This window comes from Phyllobates terribilis, unplaced genomic scaffold (assembly GCF_046119375.1).
Source record: "Phyllobates terribilis strain yellow unplaced genomic scaffold, ASM4611937v1 Scaffold_2__4_contigs__length_985480577, whole genome shotgun sequence".
NCBI classification, from domain to species: Eukaryota; Metazoa; Chordata; class Amphibia; order Anura; family Dendrobatidae; genus Phyllobates; species Phyllobates terribilis.
In genome coordinates, this window is record NW_027362762.1 from 163,231,900 (window position 1) to 163,256,800 (window position 24,901).

Sequence of the window (24,901 nt, forward strand, 5' to 3'; positions counted from 1 at the left end):
AAGCTCCTTTAATGACGACATATCTTCTGGAACTGGGAACAACTAGCTACCTAAACCAGCTCTATAGTCCCTTCAGTCAAAGAATTGTCGCAGTATTTCATCACCCTTCTGATTATTGCCACCTATTGTGAGTTAAAACTGGTACATGAACAGAGGCGAAAATCAAAATGTGTTTGTACCACCCATGACTGTATCAAAAGCCTGTCCTCACAAAAATGGTGACTCTGCAAGCATGTATCATCTGGTTTGTACCTGAAAGCTGATAAAAATATAAACTGGACCGTACAGTTATGCACCATTCAAATCTACATTTCTTCACGAGGCACAGTGCTGTGTATAACCTATTAATTTTAATTAATTTAAACTTGCTCCGTGTTTGTGAAACTTGCATCCATAATTTAAAATTTGCCTCAAACTTGAGTCCCAGCCGACCCCTAACACATCAAAACAGCACCTTTAACAAATATCTGAATGTATGGCAAGTAGGAGTTTTTTATATCTTGCAATTATCTTTTAAAGCTGCTTTTCATATTGGCAGTTTGCACAGAATACTCTTACTCCTGGTGTTGGCTTCCCAACCCCCCATGTTGCTGCAGTGTCCTAACACTACGGTGTGCTGGAGGTGCCAGGACACTGCTGTGCCATAGTGAGAGCCCCATCCAGCGGGACATCACATGCTATTGTGCCGTTTCCTCCTAAGGGGACAGAAAGTGAGAAAAGACTTCTGAATTTTGAATACGAGCAAATGACAAAATCCTTTTTTTTTACCCACAATGTTATAGATGTTTATAAACTATTTTGCATTCCCTGGAAAATCCCTCTAAACATCACTATTTTGCTGCATAAGGAGCACCTTAAGGCTCTATTCGCATCTACGTGCAGATTAGAAGAGTGGACATTTTCGCTGGGCCCAATGGACCTTATAATAAGTCAGTGGGGTCTGTAAAGGACGTATCCAGCACAGTTTTGTAGCTTTCATTGTGAACAGAAGTCGTCAGTCTTGATATTTTTATATGGTTGCTGATTATTTATTTTTTTCCAAGGCAAATCTTGAAAGATCTCTCTTCTGAAGACACTGGAAAGCGAAATGAAGAGGGTGCTGGAGTGTCTGCTTCACCTACAACCACCACCATTTACCAGACCAGCACTGGACAGTATGGTGAGTTACAAACTTCTACTACAATCCCAAAACCCTCAATGTAAGATATATATTTGTAATATTTTCTGTGTGCTCTTTAATTGGCTAATCCTTCAATTCAGAAACGTATGCAGTGTGATTTACATATACATGTTCCCTTTAGTAACCATTGGTCCTAATGGAACCCTCCAGCTCGCTGCTGGGGCAGATGGGATACAAGGGTTACAGACTCTAGCAATGGCCAATGCTAGCAGCAACCAGCCAGGCACAACTATATTACAGTATGCCCAGACGTCAGATGGCCAGCAGATTCTTGTACCCGGCAACCAAGTGGTTGTACAGAGTAAGTACTTTAAGATTTTATTAGCTCTCCCGCTGATATAACTTCATCATCTACATGGCCTGCGTGCTTATTGTCTGTGTGTTTCAGCTGCTTCAGGAGACATGCAGACTTATCAGATCCGTACCACATCAACCACCACCTCGCTCCCACAGACTGTGGTTATGACCTCACCCGTTACGCTGACTTGTCCCCCAACAAAGTCAGATGACCCACAAATGAAGCGTGAAATAAGATTAATGAAAAACAGGTAAGAAGTGTGATAATGCTGCAAGCAACTAGGAGAAAAATCATTCTCGTGGCCTTATTAGGTACACATTGCGTGTGTCAGTTACTTTTAGCATTTATAACAGTGAAGTGATGTTGAGCGAACGTGCTCGGATAAGGCATTATCGGAACACACTCTGGTGCTAACAGAGTGTCTTTGGCGTGCTCGAAAAATATGTTCACGTCGCCTCGGCTGAATGTCTCGTGGCTGGTAGACAGCTGCAATACATGCGGGATTGCCTGTTTGTTAGGCAATCCCTGCATGTGTTGTGGCTGTCTAACAGCCGCGAGACATGCAGGCGCGGTGACACAAACATATTTTTCGAGCACGCCAAAGACACTGTAACCCCTTATTTGAGCATGTGTGCTCAACACTACAGGGAAGATCTCAACGTACACTCTACACATGTCCATAGGGCTGCATTAGTCACACCAACAGTGTTCTTTTGTGACAGTTTCTTACAACAATGTCTAGTTATAAAGTATATACAGTGGGTATGGAAAGTATTCAGACCCCTTTAAATTTTTCACTCTTTAGAATTTACCAAATGGCTGAAATGAAACAAAAAGTTCATTTTTTTTCTCATTAATGTACACTTTGCACCCCATCTTGACTGAAAAAAAAACAGAAATGTAGAAATTTTTGCAAATTTCTTAAAAAAGAAAAACTGAAATATCACATGGTCATAAGTATTTTGACCCTTTGATCAGTATTGAGTAGAAGCCCCCTTTTGAGCTAGTACAACCATGAGTTTTCTTGGGAATGATGCAACAAGTTTTTCACACCTGGATTTGGGGATCCTCTGCCATTCTTCCTTGCAGATCCTCTCCAGTTCTGTCAGGTTGGATGGTGAACGTTGGTGGACAGCCATTTTCAGGTCTCTCCAGAGATGCTCAATTGGGTTTAGGTCAGGGCTCTGGCTGGGCCAGTTAAGAATGGTCACAGAGTTGTTCTGAAGCCACTCCTTTGTTATTTTAGCTGTGTGCTTAGGGTCATTGTCTTGTTGGAAGGTGAACCTTTGGCCAAGTCTGAGGTCCAGAGCACTCTGGAAGAGGTTTTCATCCAGGATATCTCAGTACTTGGCCGCATTCATGTTTCCTTCAATTGCAACCAGTCGTCCTATCCCTGCAGCTGAAAAACACCCCCATAGCATGATGCTGCCACCACCATGTTTCACTGTTGGGATTGTATTGGGCAGGTGATAAGCAGTGCCTGGTTTTCTCCACACATTCCGCTTAGAATTATCACCAAAAAGTTCTATCTTCGTCTCATCAGACCAGAGAATCTTATTTCTCATAGTCTGGGAGTCCTTCATGTGTTTTTGAGCGAACTCTATGCGGGCTTTCATATGTCTTGCACTGAGGAGAGGGTTCCGTCAGGTCATTCTGCCATAAAGGCCCGACTGGTGGAGGGCTGCAGTGATAGTTGACTTTGTGGAACTTTCTCCCATCTCCCTACTGCATCTCTGGAGCTCAGCCACAGTGATCTTGGGGTTCTTCTTTACCTCACTCACCAACGATTTCTCCCACGATTGCTCAGTTTGGCTGGATGGCCAGGTCTAGGAAGACTTCTGGTGGTCCCAAACTTCCATTTAAGGATTATGGAGGCCACTGTGCTCTTAGGAACCTTGAGTAATGCAGAAGTTCTTTTGTATCCTTGGCCAGATCTGTGCCTTGCCACAATTCTGTCTCTGAGCTCCTTGGGCAGTTCCTTTGAGCTCATGATTCTCATTTGGTATGACATGCACTGAGAGCTGTGAGGTCTTATATAGACAGGTGTGTTCCTTTCCAAATCAAGTCCTATCAGTTTAATTAAACACAACTGGACTCCAATGACTGAGTAGAACCATCTCAAGGAGGATCACAAGGAAATGGCCAGCATATGACTTAAATATGAGTGTCTGAGGAAAGGGTCTGAATACTTATGACCATGTGATATTTCAGTTTTTCTTTTTTAATAAATTTGCAAAAATTTCTACATTTCTGTTTTTTTTCTGTCAAGATGGGGTGCAGAGTGTACTTTAATGAGAAAAAAAATGAACTTTGTTTCATTACAGCCATTTGATAAATTCTAAAAAGAGTGAAAAAATTAAAAGGGTCTGAATACTTTCCGTACTCACTGTAACATATCAGATTTTTTACAATTGGATCCTATGGTAACATGTCATTGTACACCAGGACATGTATAGGAGAGGATATCCACTTAGGAAACTAAGATGGTTAGATTAATAGCTCCACAAAAATTGTACTATAATACAAGAATCCTTTTACACTTGTACAATTGGTCTGATGATTTTTTACCTCCTTGATACCATATTGTTCAAGTCACTAGAGTAGTGCCTTTCATGATAACCAATTTTTAGGACAAACTCAGCCATATTTTAATACAATTGTTTTAAAAGGTGAGCTTTGTAAAAAATGATGGTACATTATTTTGGCACAAAGCATCAGATGCATCCCATGCTGGTATTTAGAAATATGGAAAATTAAGCTGCTCTTGAGGCATGTTCACACATCACGTCTTTACATTAGGAGTTTTAGGTACGATCAATATGGTCACCTTTCTGTAGCTGTATTGCAGACAAGTCCCAGTCCAATCACATGTCTGGTGAACCAAACTACCTGTGTCAAGAGATTCACTGTTGGGTTCGGTTCTGCATTCACAATGCCGGCTCAGAAATGCCTGTATAACTAACTGTTTGTTTATTTTACTCACTTATATAGCGCCATTAATTCCACAGCGCTTTACAGACATTATGGTCACTGTCCCCATTGGGGCTCACAATCTACATTCCCTATCAGTATGTCTTTGGAGTGTGGGAGGAAACCCACACAAACACGGGGAGAACATACAAACTCCTTGCAGATATTGTCTTGTCTGAAACTGGCCTAAAGCAACTAGGACTTGTAGTTTAGAATCGACAATAGACTGTAGAGGCTATTACTCCTATTTTTGCCTTGGATGTAAATAAGTAGACCTTTTATAATTCAATGGGGCTGATCTATTTCTTTCCATATGGAGACCAGGATAAAAATGTGCATGCTCAAAAATTAGATTTTTTTTTCCATAACACGTGAAGAATGTTAGCAAGTTTAATAAGGATTTAGGTAATGGCCCAACTGGAACCTGCACCCAGAAGCTATATGATGGGGAGTTTTGCTAAAGCTCAGATTAAATGTAAACGAATGGGGTTGAATAAAAGTGTCTTGGTTTTTTTTTTCTGCCTTGTGAAATTTTAATTTTTTTTTTCTTCCGTACTTACAGGGAAGCCGCCAGAGAATGCCGGAGAAAGAAAAAGGAATATGTCAAATGCCTGGAAAACAGAGTGGCCGTTCTTGAAAATCAAAACAAAACATTAATTGAAGAGTTAAAGACTTTAAAAGATTTGTACTGCCATAAAGCGGTGTAGATCCGTTTTGTTACCTGTACACACATTTTAGATGATTTTTTTTTTTTTTTTCCTTTTATACCAAAATTTTCTAAATTTTACAAGAGGCCACTGATGACTCCTTTTTTTACCTAGTTTTCACACACTATTAAACCGATAATGGGATACATCATGCCGCTATATATTAAATGTGTAAACATTTGATGAATCTTATATGTACGCAGAATATAACGGCAATGATTCTATAGAAAACAGTCATTAAGAAAGATCACATTAGCTTTTAGGCTCTGCCAATCTGTGGCCGTCTATACAGTCTGAGCCAGTCGCTGGCCTATGATGTTGGGACATTAAGTTCCAGGTTGAAAGCCATGGTTATTCCAGGCCATACTGGTAATATACCAATTCTAGTTTCATGTTCAGAGGAGAACAGAATTTATGATGGAACATATTTTCATACCAAACAGTTTTTTCTTTTGTTTTTTAAATTCCAGGTATATTTTTTTGTAATTTGTATGTACATATTTACCTCCTTTCATTTACTTCCAATTACAGGTTAAGGCTTACTTTGCTCAGAAAAAAAAAACTATAATTTTTCCAGTAAAATGCTTTTTCAGCAGGTAGTAGTGTAATTATGCTGTTTGTGGTGTTTACTTTTTACTATATCCATCAGGGTTTAAAGGGGAACTTCTGACTTTTACTCCTACTTTGATAGCCAGAACATGCTATGAATTGGTCCAGTTTACTGAAGGTTAGATATAAAGTTGGCCTGGAATTAAAAAAGACAAGTCATGAAATGTGTTCTGATATTTGGCTATTAGGTGTGATTCACATTTTCATAAATAAATGATGTGTGATTATTTACTTCATGTCTACGTGCTTATGTCTGCCAGATAGAAACCAGACATTTCTTTGTCAATAACAAAAGGTCCAGAAAAAACCTAAATGGTAGAGGATAATCCAGCATCCATGACTTCAATTATTAAAACTTCTCATTTATTAGAAAGTTATAAAATTAAATAATGGGAAAGAGATAAAAAACATTGGAGGTCTACGTGTTTCACACAAGCTTATTTTATGTCTGTTTTAGTTCTAGAGGTCTGGGAGTTAACGATTAGTGTTGAGCGAGTATGTTCTATTAACCCTTTCGCCGAGTATGCTCGGGCCGAGCTCCGAGTATTTATAGCTGCTCGGTGATATGCCGTGTAATTGATTTGCGACTGTTTGACAGTTTTTTATTACATGTGAGGAATGTCTATTTCTTACACATTCCTCACATGTAATAAAGCTGTCAAACAGTTGCAAATCATGCACACGGGAGCGATTTAACCTTATCACCGAGCAGCTATAAATACTCGGAGCTCGGCCGAGCATACTCGAACAGAACATACTCGCTCAACACTATTAACGATCTTACACAAGCTGGCAAAAAAGATTCTAAAAAAAAATATACTAGAGTGTTAAATCCTCTGCTGTTTTAGTGTTGATGCACCTGTGGTCCATGACTTTGTTTAGTTTCCTGGAGCGATAATGTGTTGTACATCTTTGGAACTGCTGCGGCCAGTGGTTGGTTTCAGTAGTCACATGGAAGTATGTTGCGTCATCGCTTTAGAAAAGTTAACTGTTCCTGGATGGGAAACCTTAAGGGTAAGTGAAAAAGCATTACACCAAACGCTCAAAAGGATGAACAAACATGTTCAAATGTTCGGTCCTTTGAGTGTCTTAACTGCCTCAGGTTTCCAAAAACAACAAAGAGTTGAAAGAAGTGACCTGACCATTCTTCGGGCATTTTTACAGCTAAACACCACACTGTGAGAATGGAGTCCTATCCTTTGTGTACGTAACATGATTACTCGACCAGACGTAGGTATGAGGCGGTTGAGTTTAGGGTAGAGTAACCGCAGCCAATCGTGGTCCGTACTCAGACCATGAAATCAGCCTTACTGTAAATGGGGAGAGCACATTCAATTGATGGCTGGATAGTGGGATTAGCCCACAGCTCATAAATTCCAAGGACTCTTGAGCTCTTGAATACATGTATTGATGAGGAGGAGGACTTGGTAGCACTTCCAGAAGACTTCTCCCCAACCGAGAAGGCTGGCACCCATCGTCACAATTTGCCAGTGAGTAGGGAGGCAGGATTGCCCGGAGAAAGTGGGGCAACTCCCACTTCCATGGTAGTCTATTGGTGGGGGAGGAGGGAAAGCAGGCAATCCAGGGAGAGGATAGACTAGTCCCAGTGGGAGGCAGTGCCAGCTGCAGTGGCCTGGTGTGGAACTGAGCAAACTGAATTGCTTTGATAGCTGCCACCATTTTGCCTAGGACGCTCATGCAGAATCTGAAAGGAAGAGACGGGTGGCACATGGATTGGATGCTGTATAGATTGACATCCTGTCTTCAGCAAGGAAAACTTTTTGCTTGGACTGTGTTGAACAGCATTCCCAGGAAGATAATACGCTGAGCTGGAATCAATGTTGACTTTAATTGATGATCCATTCGAAGAGAGAACGCATGTCCAGTGTGATCTGCAGACTCGGAAGGTTCTCTGAGTAGGAGGGAGCCTTAACCAGGATGTTGTCCAGTTAGGGAATGCCCACTATTCCCCTGACACACAGAAGAGCCATGACCTTTGAATACTCGGGGAGCCATGGCCAACCCGAAGGGCAACAAACTGAAAATGTAACCGCAAAATGAAGAAACTTCTGATGTGCTGGGAAGATGGGAATGTGGATATAGACCTGTGTAATCTGACAGGCTTGTTCAGCAGCTAAAAGTCCAGTATTGGAAGAATTGAATACTCCTTTTTGGAGATGACAAAAAGGTTTGAATAAAATTCTTTGAATCATTTCCTGAGAAGGAACATTGACACTTAAAGGGAGGAAATAGCTTTGAAAAAAACGGCCGCCAAAGGAGGGTCCTTTGACGATAAGATGGGGGGGGGGACGGTTTCGTGGAGGAGTAGAGACCTCCATATTGCTCGAAGCATGCTGACAGCGGCTCAGGTTGCAGTTTCAAAGGTGGACTTGACTAAGGATTCCACATGCCGGTCTGTGGGTTCCTATAGAGATGCTGGGTTGGAGATTGGAAGGATCGTAGTCCTTGACAGTCTGGATACCGGAGGATTGACTGAGGGGGAGAAGGACCAGTTGGTAACGAGATCTGCAGGAAAGAAAGCAAAATCTCAGTATGTTTACGTGTTTGGACATGTTCTTCGGGTTGAGCCCTCTCTTTATACAGAATGTCACTGAATTCAGAATGGTTAGAAAAACATTTGGTGGGATGTCTGACCCTTCTGAAGAATACCAGATCTGCAGGGGGGTGAGGGGTCCACTTCTTTCACATTGACTGTTTGGATACATGGCCAACCATGTCTCTCTGCTTAGAAGCCTGAGCGGAATCCAGATCTGAATCAGAATGTTGACACCTGAAACGAAGGAGCGCATGATGGTGAGTGCTGTCTCGGAGTCATCGAAGGAGATGGAAACCGGGATGAAGAACTCACTCTGGGACGCTTGGACACTGATGTGCTCTGCCATGTTGGTGTGGAGTGGTTGGTGGGTCTGACTCATTCTGTATAGTCGTCCAGATACCCGATGCAGAGTTAGAAATCAATAGCTGCTCCATGATAGTGACCAGGGTCTGGGATCCCTTGGTCAAATCTGTAACTGACAGAGAAGTTAATGGCCCAGGCTGAGGGCGATGTTTGATACATTCTCGTCACCCGGCGCGGGGGGCTCTTGGGCCAAAAAGGTGCAGGCAGTGCTGGTTACTGCGGATTGGCTTGACAGAAATCTTTGCTTACAGGATACGCAATCAACGCACGTGACCAGTGAGGGACTAGCATGTACATCTTTCTATGGGTTTAGACATGTTTAATAGGAAAGAAAAATAGGAAAAGAATAGGGACAGGCAAGAAGAGCATAATGGGTGCCACAAGTGGATGAGCCTTGGTAGGGGCCATTGAATGGGATCCCAGGGCAGATAGGTTATCAAGATGGAGCTCTGTGCTGAGGAGCTTGGGTAGCACTTGAGGACTGGAAGAGAGGTCCAGCTAACAGGAGCAAGAAAAAAAAATCCACAACAGCTACTGAGGGGTCCGTGGAGTGTGTCAGAATGCAGAAAATGGCACTGTCTGAAAAGAAGGAGGGGTGAGAATGCTGCAGAGCTTGAGAATCACCCATGTGAGGGTCTGATTGGCCAAGGAGGGATGGGGTGAAGCCCGTTGACCGCAACTGAAGCCAGGGACTAAATTTGAAACCCAACTGCAGAAGGCTGTGGGGGCTGCGGGAGGAGCCTAGGAGAGTGGGGGAGCCTGAAGGGACCCTCAGAAGGGGGTGGGGTGAAGTCAGAAGAAAAACAAATCAAGGTAGAGAGAAAGATGAGGACAGGAGAAGAACAACATTGGGAAGGAAGGGAGTCGACGCGACACAGCATAATCCGGGGAGAAGATCCACTTGCCTGTACTGAAGGATGGATGCTGAAATCTTCAAGTATCCCTTTAGAGAAAGTGTGAGAGAGAAGTGCTATCTGAGCATAGTAAAATTGAAAACTATTGTGTCCATTAATTAAACGGAAACCTTCTCACCTGATAGAGAAGTGCGATGTAGGGCACAACACAATATAACGTGGGAAGCGTTTCAAATGGGTGCAGCCGACCTGATGTGCTGCAGGAATTTCCTCCATGAAGAGTTCTAGTAGAGCATAATCAAGGGGAAAAAAAGCCAGATGATAGGTTATTCTGCTGTTATAAAAATAGAAAACTGAGTACTCGCCATAAAAATATTTCTTAAACATACACAACGTGTTTGGCTGCATCCAGCCTTCACCAAGTATCTAACTTAACCGATCATCTGGCTCTTTGTTTTCATTGATGTTGAAATCTTCGCAAGGATGATCTTTCGCTTGGTCTTTAGCTTGGTCTTTGCCATATGCACGTGTCCGCTCTGGGGCACAAAGCGGGCAGAAGAAAAAGGGGCAATGACCAGAACCATAATGCCGACTACTTTAAAAGAAGGAAAGGTTCTGCCGTCCCAGATGAGAGAGGACGCAGACTGACAAAAGTGGCCCATTCCCCCGATTTAAAAAAATAAAACACATTATTTTTGGCAGAAACTGGTTTAGAGCTGCCTCCTAAGATAAAGTGAATAGCCTGGTTGCCAGTAGGCGGGTCTAGTCTGCTCGGGAAAAGCTGCCTTTTTTTCTTAGTTGCAATTCTTAGTGTCAGCCTCCTGGCGGCAGCAGTGTACACCTGTAGCTGTCAGTGTCCCCCAATGAAGCGATCAAGAAAAATGTATTTTAAAAAGTAAAAACTGTTACAACAAATCATTCTTATTTTCATGTTTAAAACTGAATTAATAAAAAAACTACTGAATTTGTGAAATAAGAACTAAAATGCCATTGCTTGTGTACAGATCTCAAATATGAATTTGCACTTTAATAAAAATAATCCAGGCCTAACATGTTCTGTTCAGACACATTTTTCTTGAAGATGTAAAAGAACGATCATGGAAAAATGAAATAAAACCAAAATCTGTCTTGTGGTTTAGGGCCCCTGATCTTTATTGCCTGTGGTCTAGATTCTCTGACTGCTGTTAGTACATTTTACAGAAACAATATTAAAAACATAGCATTTATAATGCAGATCTTTATGGCACTGAGAAGATGTCTTGTATCGTGGATCCCACCATCTGTACGGTTTGCAGATTTCGCCATTTGCATCGCCATCCAGTCTTCAAAATTTTCCACTCGTGTGTAGACACCTGGATAATTGGCCTCAGCACAACCATATCCAAAGCTTGTGATGCCTAACTGAAAGAAGCGCTGGATCTCTCCTATATAACAGACAAAAGGTCCTCCACTATCTCCCTACAATATAACAGTGAAAGTTCAACATTACTCTCAGTGACTGAATACCCAGGTCACATACACGAGCAAGTAGAGCTGAATTCAGAGGACAGTGCTTATACAAACTGCAGTGTCCGGACCGATCACAAGTCTCCTGACCCGAACTACCAGTCTCATCTATGCCTATGAAGTTGTTAGTTCAAGGCAGGAGCTCTGTGGTTGGTCCATATTATTATTATTATTATTATTATTATTAGTGGCCTTCAGCTCAATCTCGAGCCATGGCAACTTGATAGATCTTTCTACTGAGTGTTCATCCATCTTGTGCAAGCCTAGATAGGTTCACCAGGAACTTCTCCACAGCTATCTTGATTATATCAAGCCAATGGATATATAGGGTTCATAAAACATGGACGTCTGAATTCAGGCCAAGGGCTCATTCACACAGCAGTGATTGTTCTCAAAAACAAAAATGGACAAATTTTGATCAACGTTCAGATGCTGTCACTTTTTACCATCAGTGTTTCTTTTAAATTTGATGGGGAGGAGGGACCCTAAGGTTTCCAAAGCTTCTATCAAACAAGACTGAAAAAACGAATAGCACTAGGATGATATAAAGTGCTATCCAATTTTTCCTCATATCCATAGACTTGCATTGGCTCCGATCAAAATTGGACACATCTCTGTGTTTTGGTGTAGATAACTTGGTCCTCAAAAAAAACACAAACATGTCAACAGCCCTACTGACTATAATGCCAACGTGTAGCTTGCGGGCCCGTGATGTGTGGCTCGCGGCTGTCTGCCACCTTGGTATATTACTACCAGGTCTAGCAAACAGCTATTAAGAGCAGATCTCTAGATGGTGACTTGTATGTAGCCCGACACAGAAGAGCAGATCTGAATGGGGTAAGATAGGAAACCCTGGAGCTTGGCATACTGCCTTGGTGTCACTTCAGTGGAAAAGCTTTGGCTGTCATTATACCGGTAATAGGGGGCTCTGGGTGTCACTATTGTGAGTGGGACAGGAGCTGGATGTGGCTCTCAAGGTCAGAAAGGTTGGGGACCTCCTCTATAATGGCTATGTGAAAAAACTAAGTCTGAATTGATCTCTGAATGCAAAATGCGTTCTCATTCACTTACATCAAACCAACATCAGACTGGTTAGGAAAAACATTTCATTTATACACTGAGTACAGGGATCCTGACACGTTGCATATTGTGTGTGATCTGTTGGCAGCTTGTTGGAGCAGGTGTAGCTGAGCCAATTTATATTATTGTCTTTTAAATCCCTCCTTTTTTATACTGGCGAGTCCGGTAGGCGGTCTCCTTAATAGTCACTAAGTATGTAGTCATATAGTATGCACTGGATCCTTAGGCCATGTGCACACGTTGAGTATTTGATCAGTATTTTACCTCAGTATTTTTAAGTCAAAACCAGGAGTGGGACAATCAGAGGAAAAGTATAATAGAAACACGTCACCACTTCTGTATTTATCACCCACTCCTGGTTTTGGCTTACAAATACTGATGTAAAATACTGACCAAATACTGAACGTGTGCACGTGGCCTAAAGCATTAAAAAAGGGGTTAGGCTGAGGGTCTGATTCATCAAGACTGGAGATTTTCTCACTGGTCTTCATAAGGGAGTGTGTAGCAGTCAGACATTCCTGATTCAGTAACAGGCAAACGCCCCTTACTGAATCAGGAACCCCTGACAAGTGGCATGCGCCATGCCAGAAATCTTACCCCAGTCCCTGAGTATGGATTAAGATTTCCGGGTAAGGAATGCCACAGCTGGTCGCAAATTTTTGGTGCAACTTTGAGTTTTGTCAAAATTCTGTTTCTTTTCAAAGCTTTTAAACTACTTTTTTTGGCATGAATGCTTTGTTGAATCGAGCCCTGAATCTTTTCCCATGAAGATATATTTCATGTACACTGCGACAGGTTCCTGTTTAATTAAAATAAAATCAGAATACCCTTTTTGATGTGCACAGCATATGCGGATTATCATTGGGGAACATGGCAGGCAACGCTTAAAAAACGCATCGTGAGCACACAGCCTAAAGCTGCTTTATTTCTGATACTTCCTGGTATTTGGCTTTGATAAAACTTCATGTGCAGATTACATGTGTTTTTAGTGCATTCCCGCCATAGAAATTGAGAAATTGTGGATTTGAAACACGCAAGTCAGATAACGCTGAGTAAAAAAAAAGCACAGTGGGCATGAGATCCTATAAATCCCTTCCACTTTGCTGGAACCGTAAGACGCTGTGCAGAGTTTTTGCTTAGCGAAAATATGGAGCAACAAAAACTCACCAAAAACCCATTGTGGGAACGTAGCCTAAGGCTATGTGCCCACGTTGCATTTATGAAGCAGAAAATTTCTGCTGCATAAATGCAAGTCCTCTCCCGGAAAAACGCATGCGGAATTCCGCACGCGTTTATCGTGCATTTTTCGCGCTTTTTCCACATGCGGAATTGCCTTGCGTTTTTTATGCATTGGACAAAGGCAATTCCGCTTGCGGAAACGCAAAATTAAATGACATGCTGCGGATTTTTGAACGCGGCATAAACGCTGCGGAAAAATCCGCAGCATGTGCATAGAAGTAGCGGAATCCCATTGGGGACCATGGGGTGCGGATATACATGCGTTTTTCAAGCGTTTACGCTGCGGAAATTCTGCAGCATATACGCTTGAAAAATGCTACGTGGGCACACAGCCTAAGGGTATGAAAAAGTCATGCAAAAACACTCGTGTGTGTTTCATATCTTCCTACTGACTTATTGCCCCCGCTCTAAGTGTCAAGTTTGTATTTTGAAAATGTTATTAGAACTGTTCCCATTTACGTGTGCAACTATCACTTATCTACAGGACAGATGATAACTTCTATATTAGTAGGGGTTCGACCGTTGGGACTCCCACTCATTAACAGAATGGGGCACCTTTCTCCTCATTCTGCCGATCATTGGGAGTCCCAGCAGTCACTAATTTGAACGTTATCAGCTATCCTTTGGCTAGGTAAGACCTTCTTCCAACAGGAATACCCCTTTAAATTGGCTAGGACTTTGCCTTATTGGGGTACATTTATTTGTGAGTGTATTAAATTAATAATGCAGCTTTTTCCCCAACTACATTGTATACATAGTGTCAATATAGGGAAGGTTGCTGTGATCATGTTTTATAGTCAGAAATCCATAGAAGCACAGAACATTTCCTAAAAATACTGTTTCTGCTAATGTTGATGACACATTTGCATATATACATCACAATTTAGTATTTTTTTCAAAGCGCCTTTACCACATAAAATGGGAACTGGTTAATTCATTTATCTCGGGATTCACTTTTCTTTGCTGTTTGCACCAGGTTGTGTCCCCTTCACAACAATTGATCAATGCACTTTACCATCTACTGGGGTATTTGGGATCTGACCTCACTGCTTTCTACTTACCTGGCAGGTGTCTACTCCTCCGGACTCAAATCCAGCACAAATCATATTGTGGGTAAGAACTCCTCTGTACCATCCACTGCTGTTACACAGTGACATAGGAATCCTATCTATCTGTGCCTCCTGCAGAATATCTGGGGATTTACCTGCAATGTAACACAATTCATTTACGTAAGTTATATTTAATAATATAAGGGTTCCTTTAATAAAGGGGTTGTACAGAACTAGCGCCATGTTTGTCCGTCATCGGCCATAAACTAGAATAAACTTGAGGTGTAATGCCAGCAGAGCGAATGGAAAAAGCACAGGGTTATTTACTGAGGACAGCTTTTTACATTGCATTTTTGTGCCATTTTTCTTTCTCGTTTTTTTTTTTCATTTAAAGCTGTAAAATACAGTAATCTGTTATACATAATACATTCCCCACACAGATGGTCATGTAGAGCTTGAAATTACAAGATAATGGATACCTCAAATGAATGGTCCCAAAGCTCCAGTGCTGAATAATCCCATTCTGAACGTATATGCTAATGAGGCTGGAAGTGCATTGTGGGCGGACCCATCCACGGCCAGTGCATCATTCTAATTCATTACTGCATGGGTCTACACCCAATGGACTTCCAACCTCATTAGAATATCTGCTCAGAATGGGATTTCTCAGCACTGCAGCAGAACTTTATGCCATCAGATATCCATTACCTTGTATTTTCAAGACCTACATAATCACGTCTTCTGTTGGGAGGGGAGATAAATTTGATGACATATTCCCTTTAGGGCAAGGTCACTCGACCGATTTCTCCACTTACGAGAAAAACGACCCGAATATTCTGATCAGAGTGGCATCAGTTTTTCTCATATGTGGAGAGAGAAAAAAAAAAGTTTGTCAGTCTGTGAAAATCGGACCACACTCGGATGTCATCAGAGTGCGGTCTGATTATTTTCACGGATCCATAGACTTGCATTGCCGATTTGATCCGACCAATCAGATCAAAATCGGACATGTTTCCGCTTTTTTTCTGCGGGTCCGAGGAAAAAAGGGGACATGCACAGCCCTATAGGATATCGTAGGTACAAGCGCTATCCATAAAGACCATGGATAGCACTCGATTGAGAAAATCGGTCGTGTGCCCGAACTCCTGCAAATGCACGAAACTTCTGCAAATGTATTGCTACCTTCGTTAAACTTCCACATACTCTAGTTGTGGTATTATTTTGTTTTTTTTAAACTAACAGCAAACTAATCTTAAATGTTGTCAAAAAATATAAGTTTACATTCTCACAGCTTGGCATGCACTATATACCAGGCACATCTGGAGGATATACGCCATCATTCTTGGTGCAACGGTTGTTTGTGCTGGTAGGTTTTATTTGATATGAAAGCTGGTTTATGCGCAATATTTCATACTTTCATGTCTGTTATTTATTTACCAGTCTGCAAAAATACATGGACATGTGAAAAGCCCCATATACTATAATGGATGCAAGTTCTATCCGGGAAAAACACAGATGGAACTCATACGACAAAAAAACTCCAACATCTGAATGAGTCCTAACCCAGAATGACACATCCATATACCGAGTACAGGCTGTGATGCGGGTCTCCTCACCCGAAATTGACAGACTCTTATATGCCTATGAAGCTTCGTCAGCTGCAGTCTTCACTATTTCATCCAAGCCGACGTCCACCCTGAAGGAATATTGATGAGCTGCAGCTAAACACTGCCCGCTCACTGAATCAGCCTGCATGTGACGCAAGTCACGTCACTCTTTGGCAACAGCGGCGCCAACCTTGCTGGGACTGCACGGCTTCAGGAGGAGAGTGTATACAGTTCTTATCTTAATGGGGTCTTTACTTGATGGACAATCCCTTTAAGGTTTACTTGCAAAGCAAGAATGTAGATTAGGTTCTGGAGAAAGGATTGTAGCACAAACCCAGCAACTACAGACAAGTTAGGCTGTATTCACACCTGCATTTTGATTTCCGTTATTCTGTACAGTATTAGGAATTTATGACATTCCTTACATGCTGAACACTATTTGTGCCAGTGTGTATACATCACACTGGAGATGTTGGGACTAGTGTATATACATCACATAGGAGACACTGGGACTTGGGTATAAATATCATATAGGAGACACTGGGGCTGATGTATATATATTACATATATTACATAGAATAAGCTGGGACTGGTGTATATACATCACAAAGGAGACACATATACAGCAGTCCCTGTGTCTCCTATGTGATGTATATACACCAGTCCCTATCACATAGAAGACACTGGAGTTGGTGTATATGCATCACAAAGAATACACAGGCTGCTGTATTTATTACATAGGATACACTGTGACTGCTTCTTTCATCGTCCACCCACAAAGAGTGACGCTGGTGCTAGCCATCATTGGGATGCAATTATTTGTTGCGTACTACGCAGTGAAATCTGCGTGCACATACTCACTGTCCATGGAGGAATTAAAGAGATAGCCAGCAAAAGAGGGTTGGTGGCCCAGGAATCAGGGACTCAGCCTCTACATCATGATCCTCTCAGAAGGGGTAGCAAAAACCTGCTGACAGATTCCCTTTAATGATGCACCCACTGGGTGACCTCCCTCAATACAGATCTTGAAAGCTTGCTTTGTAACATTATTTATTTTATTATTGTTAGCCATTATCCCCTTCACAACATATGACCTATATTTTTGTCAAATGTCGTGTTCCCGACTATGATGTGGACTCCAGCACAGATCCCGCATCTTTCCTCGCACATGATGGCTGATTTAATCAGTCATCATGTGCCTTTAACAGCCGCTGGTGGATCGGAGCTCCACCCCCAGCAGTTAACCAGTCACATGCAAGTCGGAAGCACGTCACATGCCGCCCATCGGCATCCCTGTCACGAGATTGCGGGGCGGTGATGGGTTGTCATGACAACCGGGGGAGGAGTCTGCAGAAGACCCACGTGCCTGTCATTGTGAATTTCCTGTGAATGCCAGCTTGTGGCCGCGTTCATAGGAGATCGGACGATTGCAGTTTCAAGTCTCCTAAGGGGACGATTGAACACAGTAACAAAAAAAACACAAAAGTTCAAATCACCCCCATTTTACCCCTTTGAAAATAAAACAGTTAAAAAAAATACACATATTTGGTATCCCTGCGTTCGGAAATGTCTGATCTATCAAAATATAAAAACAATTAATCCGATGGGTAAACGGCGTAAAGAGAAAAAAAATCAAAAACGCCAAAATTATGTTTTTTTGGCTGCCGCAACATTGTACTAAAATGCAATAACAGTCTATTAAAAACATTGTATCTACCCCAAAATGGTATCAATAAAAACATCAGCAAGGGGAGCAAAAAATAATCCTTTACCCAGCCCCAGATCACGAAAAAAGAAAAAGCTGCGGGTCTCAGAAAATGGCGACAAAAGCAAAAGCTTTTTTTTTCACACAAATTTTGGATTTTTTTTCACCACTAAAATAAAAAATAAACTATACATGTTTGGTATTTGCGTACTCATAACTGACCTGGGGAATCACATTGCCAAGTCAGTTTTTTTTTACCATGTAGTGAGCATGGTAAATAAAATAACTCAAAAAACAATTGTGGAGTTGCACTTTTTTTTTGCAATTTCACCGCACTTAGATTTTTTCCCGTTTTCCAGTGCACTATATGGTGAAATCAATGGTGTCATTCAAAAGTACAACTAAAACAATCCCTCATATGGCTATACTGATGGAAAAATAAAAGAGTTATGGCTCTTGGAAGAAGGAGGTGGGAAAAACGAAGGTGCAAAAATGGCCATGAAGTAAGGGGTTAAAAGGTATTATATCTACAAGATTACTATTTTAGTTCTCTCACTGACAGAAATCAATCCCACCATCATGTATGACACCTTTAGGCTGTGTGCCCACGTAGCGTTTTTCAAGCGTATTTGATGCGGAATTTCCGCAGCGGAAACGCTTGTAAAACGCTTGGTAATCCGTCCCCCATGGTCCCCAATGAGAATCTGCAAGTTCTATGCCCATGCTGCGGATTTTTCCGCAGTGTTTTTGATGCGCAAAAAAATCCGCAGCATGTCATTTAATTTTGCGTTTCTGCATGCGGAATTGCCTTTGCAATGCAATAAAAAACACAAGGCAATTCCGCATGTCGAAAACGCGCGATAAACGCTTGCAAAATTCCGCATGCGTTTTTCCGGGAGAGGACATGCAGAAATGAAGCAGAAATTTTCTGCTTCATTTCCGCAACGTGGACACATAGCCTTAGGGTATGTGCACACGATGCAGAAATGAAGCAGAAAATTTCTGCATCATTTCTGCATCTCCCTGGCAGAAAAAACGCATGCAGATTGTGCATGCGTTTTTCCTGCAGAATACATGCGGATCCACATGCAGATTCACATGCGTTTCCGCATGCAGATTGACAAGCACTTTCCAGGCGATTTTAGCATCACCTGGAAAGTGCTTGACAACTAGGTCACACTATATAAATCCATGCAAACAGCATGGATTTATATAGTGTGACCCGAGAGAGTGTATATACTTACCTCCGATGGCCCGCGCTGTCCTGCTCACTCCGTTCTCCCGGCTGCCGGCAACTTTGAATTGAAAGACCTGCCGACATCAGCGTCACGTGACCCGTCACATGACTCTGACGTCAGCGCAGGTCCTACAACTCACTGCAAGTGCCGGGAACCAAGCGGGAGCGCTGCGCGGGCCGACAGAAGGTAAGTATACATTTATTTTTTATTTTATTCTTTTTTTTACAGCTTTTTTAATGGTTCCTGGGTGTGGATGAGACTCTCCTCTCCTCCACACCCGGGTACCATCCGCACATTAGAACGCACCAATTACGCAAGTACAGATGCAGTCTTGCGGAATTGGCGCGTTCTAATGCAAGTCAATGGCGGCGAAATCGCCGCGTTTCCGCAAAATTAATTGACATGCTGCGGATTTTTGACCGCAGCGTTAACGCTGCGGAAAAATCCGCATCATGGGCACAGCACATGCGGATTTCCATTGGGGAACATTGCTTCCCTTCTACCATGCGTTTTTCATGCGTTTCCGCGGCGTTTACGCAACTGCAAAAACGCCGCGGAAACGCATGAAATACGCATCGTGTGAACACAGCCTAAGAGTCTCATCCACACCCAGGTACCATTAAAAAAGCTGTAAAAAAAGAATAAAATAAAAAATAAATGTATTCTTACCTTCTGTCGGCCCGCGCACCGCTCCTGCTTGGTTCCCGGCACTTGCAGTGAGTTGTAGGACCTGCGCTGACGTCAGAGTCATGTGACGGGTCACGTGACGCTGATGTCGGCAGGTCTTTCAATTCAAAGTTGCCGGCAGCCGGGAGAACGGAGTGAGCAGGACAGCGCGGGCCATCGGAGGTAAGTATATACACTCTCTCGGGTCACACTATATAAATCCATGCTGTTTGCATGGATTTATATAGTGTGACCTAGTTGTCAAGCACTTTCCAGGTGATGCTAAAATCGCCTGGAAAGTGCTTGTCAATCTGCATGGGGAAACGCATGTGAATCTGCATGTGGATCCGCATGTATTCTGCAGGAAAAACGCATGCACAATCTCCATGCGTTTTTTCTGCCAGGGAGATGCAGAAATGATGCAGAAATTTTCTGCTTCATTTCTGCATCGTGTGCACATACCCTTAGTCTGTGCCATATATGGGGTCAGATCCCTCATTCTATTCAGCAGCTTACTAGAATGATGGTATCATGCTGCCCTCTAGTGGCATCCTCACTAAGTACTGTAAGTAGAGTGAAGGGAATGTATCAATTCAGATAATACAAATGCAATGTTTCTACTGAAAGGAGGGATTAGCTATGAGCTGGCATAAAAGCATCATGATAAGTACAAGGTGATAATAAAAGCTAAACAGCATCTTATGTAGACCAGAACTGTGAAATATTAGTAAAAATAGTGGTGTGGCCTTAATGTTAAAAGTTTGTTTTGTTTTTGTTTAAAAAAACAAAAACAAAACAAGTTATGCCTTACATTCCCCAGGTCTGGTGCTGAATCTCTGACGCTGCTTTGGGTTTTTGTTATTATCTGAATTGCTGACATCACATTGACACCACTGCAGCCCCTCAGTGAGGTCAGCAGCTTGTGCCGTCAACTCCTACAGAGCCACTGAGCTCAGTGATTAACGGCAGCGCTGACATGTGACATCAGCTCTGCAGACAATAACAGACACCGGGAGCAGTGGAGGGGACTCAACACTGGACCCGTGGAGGGTGAGTAAAGATCAGTTGGATTTTTTTTTAAGACAAACTGCAGCCTTGGGACGGGGGTTACCCGAGTCTGTTAAAACCCTTTAAGAGTATTGCAGCTGCGCCAATTGCAGTGGCCATTTAATGGTTAAAGAAACAGCAGCACTCTCCGATTATTTTACAGAGTTAATGCACTATTTACTGTATACATATGTTCTTAAAACATATTTTGATCAAAGTGTGAGAGCCAACCTGTCACAACAAGGAGATCTCCTATAGATAGGTCACCAAGCTAATCAGACTCCCCTTTCTTAAAGGGGTGGTCCAGTACTTTATATTATCCCCCCAATGTATCCCCCCAAGGCCCCTAAGGATTTTTGTAATTACCTTACGTTGCAGATACTGCCTGTGAGTGGCGCTATCAAAGGCATCATGTGACCCCCGGCTGCAGCTGGCTCTGACATTTCACTGACGTCACGACAAGTGCTGGCAGAAGCCGGGGGTCACCATCTTCCTGGTTCCACGGTGGATGCCAGGCTGTGGGTGGGTGGGTGGGTGGGTTTACCCCCCCCCCAGTGTCACACCCGGCATCCACCGCGTGCTCTGCCTCTCCCCATTCATTGGGAAAGCGTGCGGTGGATGCTGGGTGTGACGCGGGGGGTAACCCCACCCACAACCCAGCAGCCACTGCGGGGACCCCAGCACTGAGTAACGCCTCACTTGTCGTGACGTCAACGCGGGGTCACGTGATGCCTGTGAGCAGCCAAGGATAGCGCCGCTCACAGACAGAGACAGCAACGTAAGGTATTTACAAAAATCCTTAGGGACCCCGGGTGGATACATTGGGCGGGGGTTATATAAAGTACTGGACAACTTCTTTAAATGAAAACATAACTAACATGGAGGCGGTCACAATGTAAAAAACAAAACCCGCCATTGACTCCGAGCAGGTGAGCAGTGAGTCTGATTAGCGTAAAGACCCATCAGTGTGAGGTGCGAAAGGAACCTCTTAGTTATTGTATAAGTATAGTAAATACCGCAGGCCTCATTCAGATGGATTTCACATATACCGCACATTGGTTATACTGGTACTGGACTTTCCCTAAGGTCTCATTTAGATGTCCGTGTTGCTCATACGCATTTTTTTCACGGACAGGACATGTACCTATTATAGTTTATTGGGCTGCTTACATGTCCATGTTTTTTTTACCGACCGTGTGTAATTGCAAAACTCACGGAGACAGGTCCATTTTTCGCCTGTATCACGAATTAAAAGAGCCAATACAAGTCTATAGGTTCGTGAAAAACACGTACAGCACACGGATGGCAGCAGTGTACAGTCAGTGCACTGTCCGTATTTAACACTGCAAAGGATAGGAGAAGCTTTGTCATTTATTTATCCATCTGTGAAAAACACTGATGACACACTGATGGTAATACGGACCGTATACTGATGATGACCCTGGTACCATTTTTTTACGTACATGTTTAAACACAGATGTGTGAATGAGGCCTAAAGAGGTCACTAGCACCTAAATATAAATGCAGACCTGCAGACCTTTATACAGATATTGACATAGCTATATGTAGGCTTGTTTTTAGTGAGACAGATTCCAAGGGAGGGGAAATAAATAAAAAATCATTACCAATTTTCTAATTTGACTTTACACGTAAGGCCACGGCCCCACTATCAGTATTCGGTCAGTATTTTTTCTCAGGAGTGGGAGCCAAAACCAGGTGAGAATAATCAGAGAAAAGGTATAATAGAAACAAGGCACCAATTCTGCATTTATCACCCAATCCTGGTTTTGGCTCCTACTCCTGAGAAAAAATACTGACCGAATACTGATAGTGGGGCCATGGACTAACACTACGTCTTTTGTCAGGTCTCCATGTATGAAGTGGGTGCAGGTGCTAAGTCAGTACCATGCAGGGCAGTACGGTGGCCCAGTGGTTAGCACTGCAGCCTTACAGCGCTGGGGTCCTGAGTTCAAATCCCACCAAGGACAACATCTGCAAGGAGTCTGTGTGGGTTTCCTCTGGGTTCTCTGGTTTCCTCCCACACTCCAAAGACCTACTGATAGGAAATCTAGATTGTGAGCCTTTTCTCTGATTGTTCCTCACCTGGTTTTGGTTCCCACTCCTGAGAAAAAATACTGACCAAATACTGATAGTGGGGCCACGAGCTTCCTCTGTACGTCAGGAATGGATTAAAGGGGTATCGGAGGGCCGTTGATGTCACATCTGCTGATACATGCTAGGACATCTGTAAGCAGCAGGTATTGTCCTATTTCATAGGATACCCTTTTATGAGGCAGTGCAGTGAGACACCCAGTCTGTGCTTGTATTATATGGTTGATTGCTTTATGATTTCTGCAGCTAGACCCATTGCAATTTGCTGATTGCCACCGACTTCTATCCGGAAAAGGTTGATCTTCACAAAATGTTAAGATGTAAGCAATAACACATTAATGATGCAAAATGCTGTTTGAGATCTTGACCATAAACCTAATTTCACTCTAATAAACTAGTAGAAGAAATTACCTCCAGCAGATGTGGTCCCCCAGCCGGTGATAAAGCATTTTGCCATAGGGTCTACCTGCAGTGCCCGTGATGCCAGGCAGATTGGTTGGACATAATCTGTGTACGTAACTGGATTTTTTAGTTGCAACAAAACAAGATCACTATCCATAGTTCCAATGACAAAGTTTCCGTGAATTATAATCCGTTTGATTTGGGATATTTGCGTTGTAACATCTGGTTTGGATACATCATGTAATCCAAAAACTGCTCTCCAATACCTGTGATTTCTACAAGAGGAAAGGATTACGGTATCAGCACAGATGAAACAGATGTGACCTCTTTAGTCTTCAGGACGCCATATAATCATAAAACGGCAGATTTAACAACAAGTTTATAATTGGACATTTTAAGATAGCACATAGGATGCCATACCGGCAGACATTGCTCCAAGCTGGTAAGATGACCTCTCCAATACTTCTCCTTCACTTGCTAATCTCTTACTTGGCCATCAGAGCTTTTATCTACAAGCTCATTTTAACTACTAGGTTTATATGGATCCTGCACCAAAATCTACATTAAAAACTAATACTTGAGAAAGCTTCCCATTGTTTTCAATAGGAAAAAGCTCCTATATTGCATGTAGTGCTGTTTATTCCATGTTTTTAAGCATATCCTGTTAAGATCAATGGGTAGCTTTTTCAAAGAGCATTTGAAGCAGTTTTTGATGAGGATTTTAAAGAAGAATCTGCTCCAAAATCTTCCTAAAAAAAACTGTGTGTGACCATACGCTTACCGTATGTGTATGCAACGTTTTTTTTATCAGATGAGCAAATCCCCCAAGTTTTCCAAGAGAAAGACACTTCCAGAAACCCCAGGGTTCTTTTGATCATTTCCTGAGCAATTTCACGCCCTTTTTGGCCGTCTGCATTTTTTTTAGCCTTCCCATTGCCTTGTAGAGCACCTTCAAGAGCAAAAGATACCTGAAGAATGGTAAGCTCACATGGCGTCTTAGAGAAGCTAAAGAGATTAAAACTCTCAAAAGACTAAACATCTGCACAACAAATGTTTTGACAAAGTAATGCATATGTTCCTTCTTTTGAGCTTTTCACTTAGCACTTTTACAGGAAGGTTTTGGAGCAGACCTGCCTGAAAAAGACATCACCTGCACATACCCTGTGGATTTTGTTATGGAAATGGAGAGGAATATCCACAGCTTTTACCCTTTTCAGCCTCAGCGTGGTCCTTGCTGGTGATAATCGCAGCACCAGCAGGGAACCATGGTGAGGGCAGCGTTCAGCACCCGGCGCTTGGGAACAGCGCTAACTGTACTGCTGATTCCCAGACGCCGGTCCGTGTCACACTGATTCAGCATGAGGCACTTTTGCGGACCGTGTATCCGCAAAAAACGGACTTGTCGCCATGTGGAGCACACGGACACACGTGTGGAAACTGTCACCACCGATACCGGAGATACTGATGTGTAAAAGAGCCCGTAGATGCAGGGCTGCTTTTTTTGGGGTCAGTTCACACAAGGAAAATTCATTGCAGAAATTTCAGTAACTGGAATGATTTCAATTTATCTCATTGGAGCAATTTCTCCAGCATGTTCAGTATTTCTGTAAGACACATATAGTGTGAAAAATAAGTATTTGATACACTGCCGATTTTGCAAGTTTTCCCACATACAAAGAATGGAGAGGTCTGTAATTTTTATCGTAGGTACA

At 42.5% G+C, this 24,901-nt stretch overlaps 1 protein-coding gene across 1 annotated transcript in view; it reads left to right on the top strand.

Annotated features, from left to right (window-relative positions):
• The window catches only part of ATF1 (activating transcription factor 1), a 35,510-nt gene extending 29,516 nt beyond the window's left edge, over positions 1 to 5,994 (top strand). The window contains exons 5-8 of the mRNA XM_073663210.1: positions 1,044 to 1,159; positions 1,302 to 1,481; positions 1,569 to 1,728; positions 5,011 to 5,994. Of these exons, the coding sequence (XP_073519311.1) occupies positions 1,044 to 1,159; positions 1,302 to 1,481; positions 1,569 to 1,728; positions 5,011 to 5,155 (601 nt within the window). The 3' untranslated portion in view covers positions 5,156 to 5,994. The remainder of the gene's footprint in view (positions 1 to 1,043; positions 1,160 to 1,301; positions 1,482 to 1,568; positions 1,729 to 5,010) is intronic.
• The last annotated feature ends 18,907 nt before the right edge of the window (positions 5,995 to 24,901 follow it).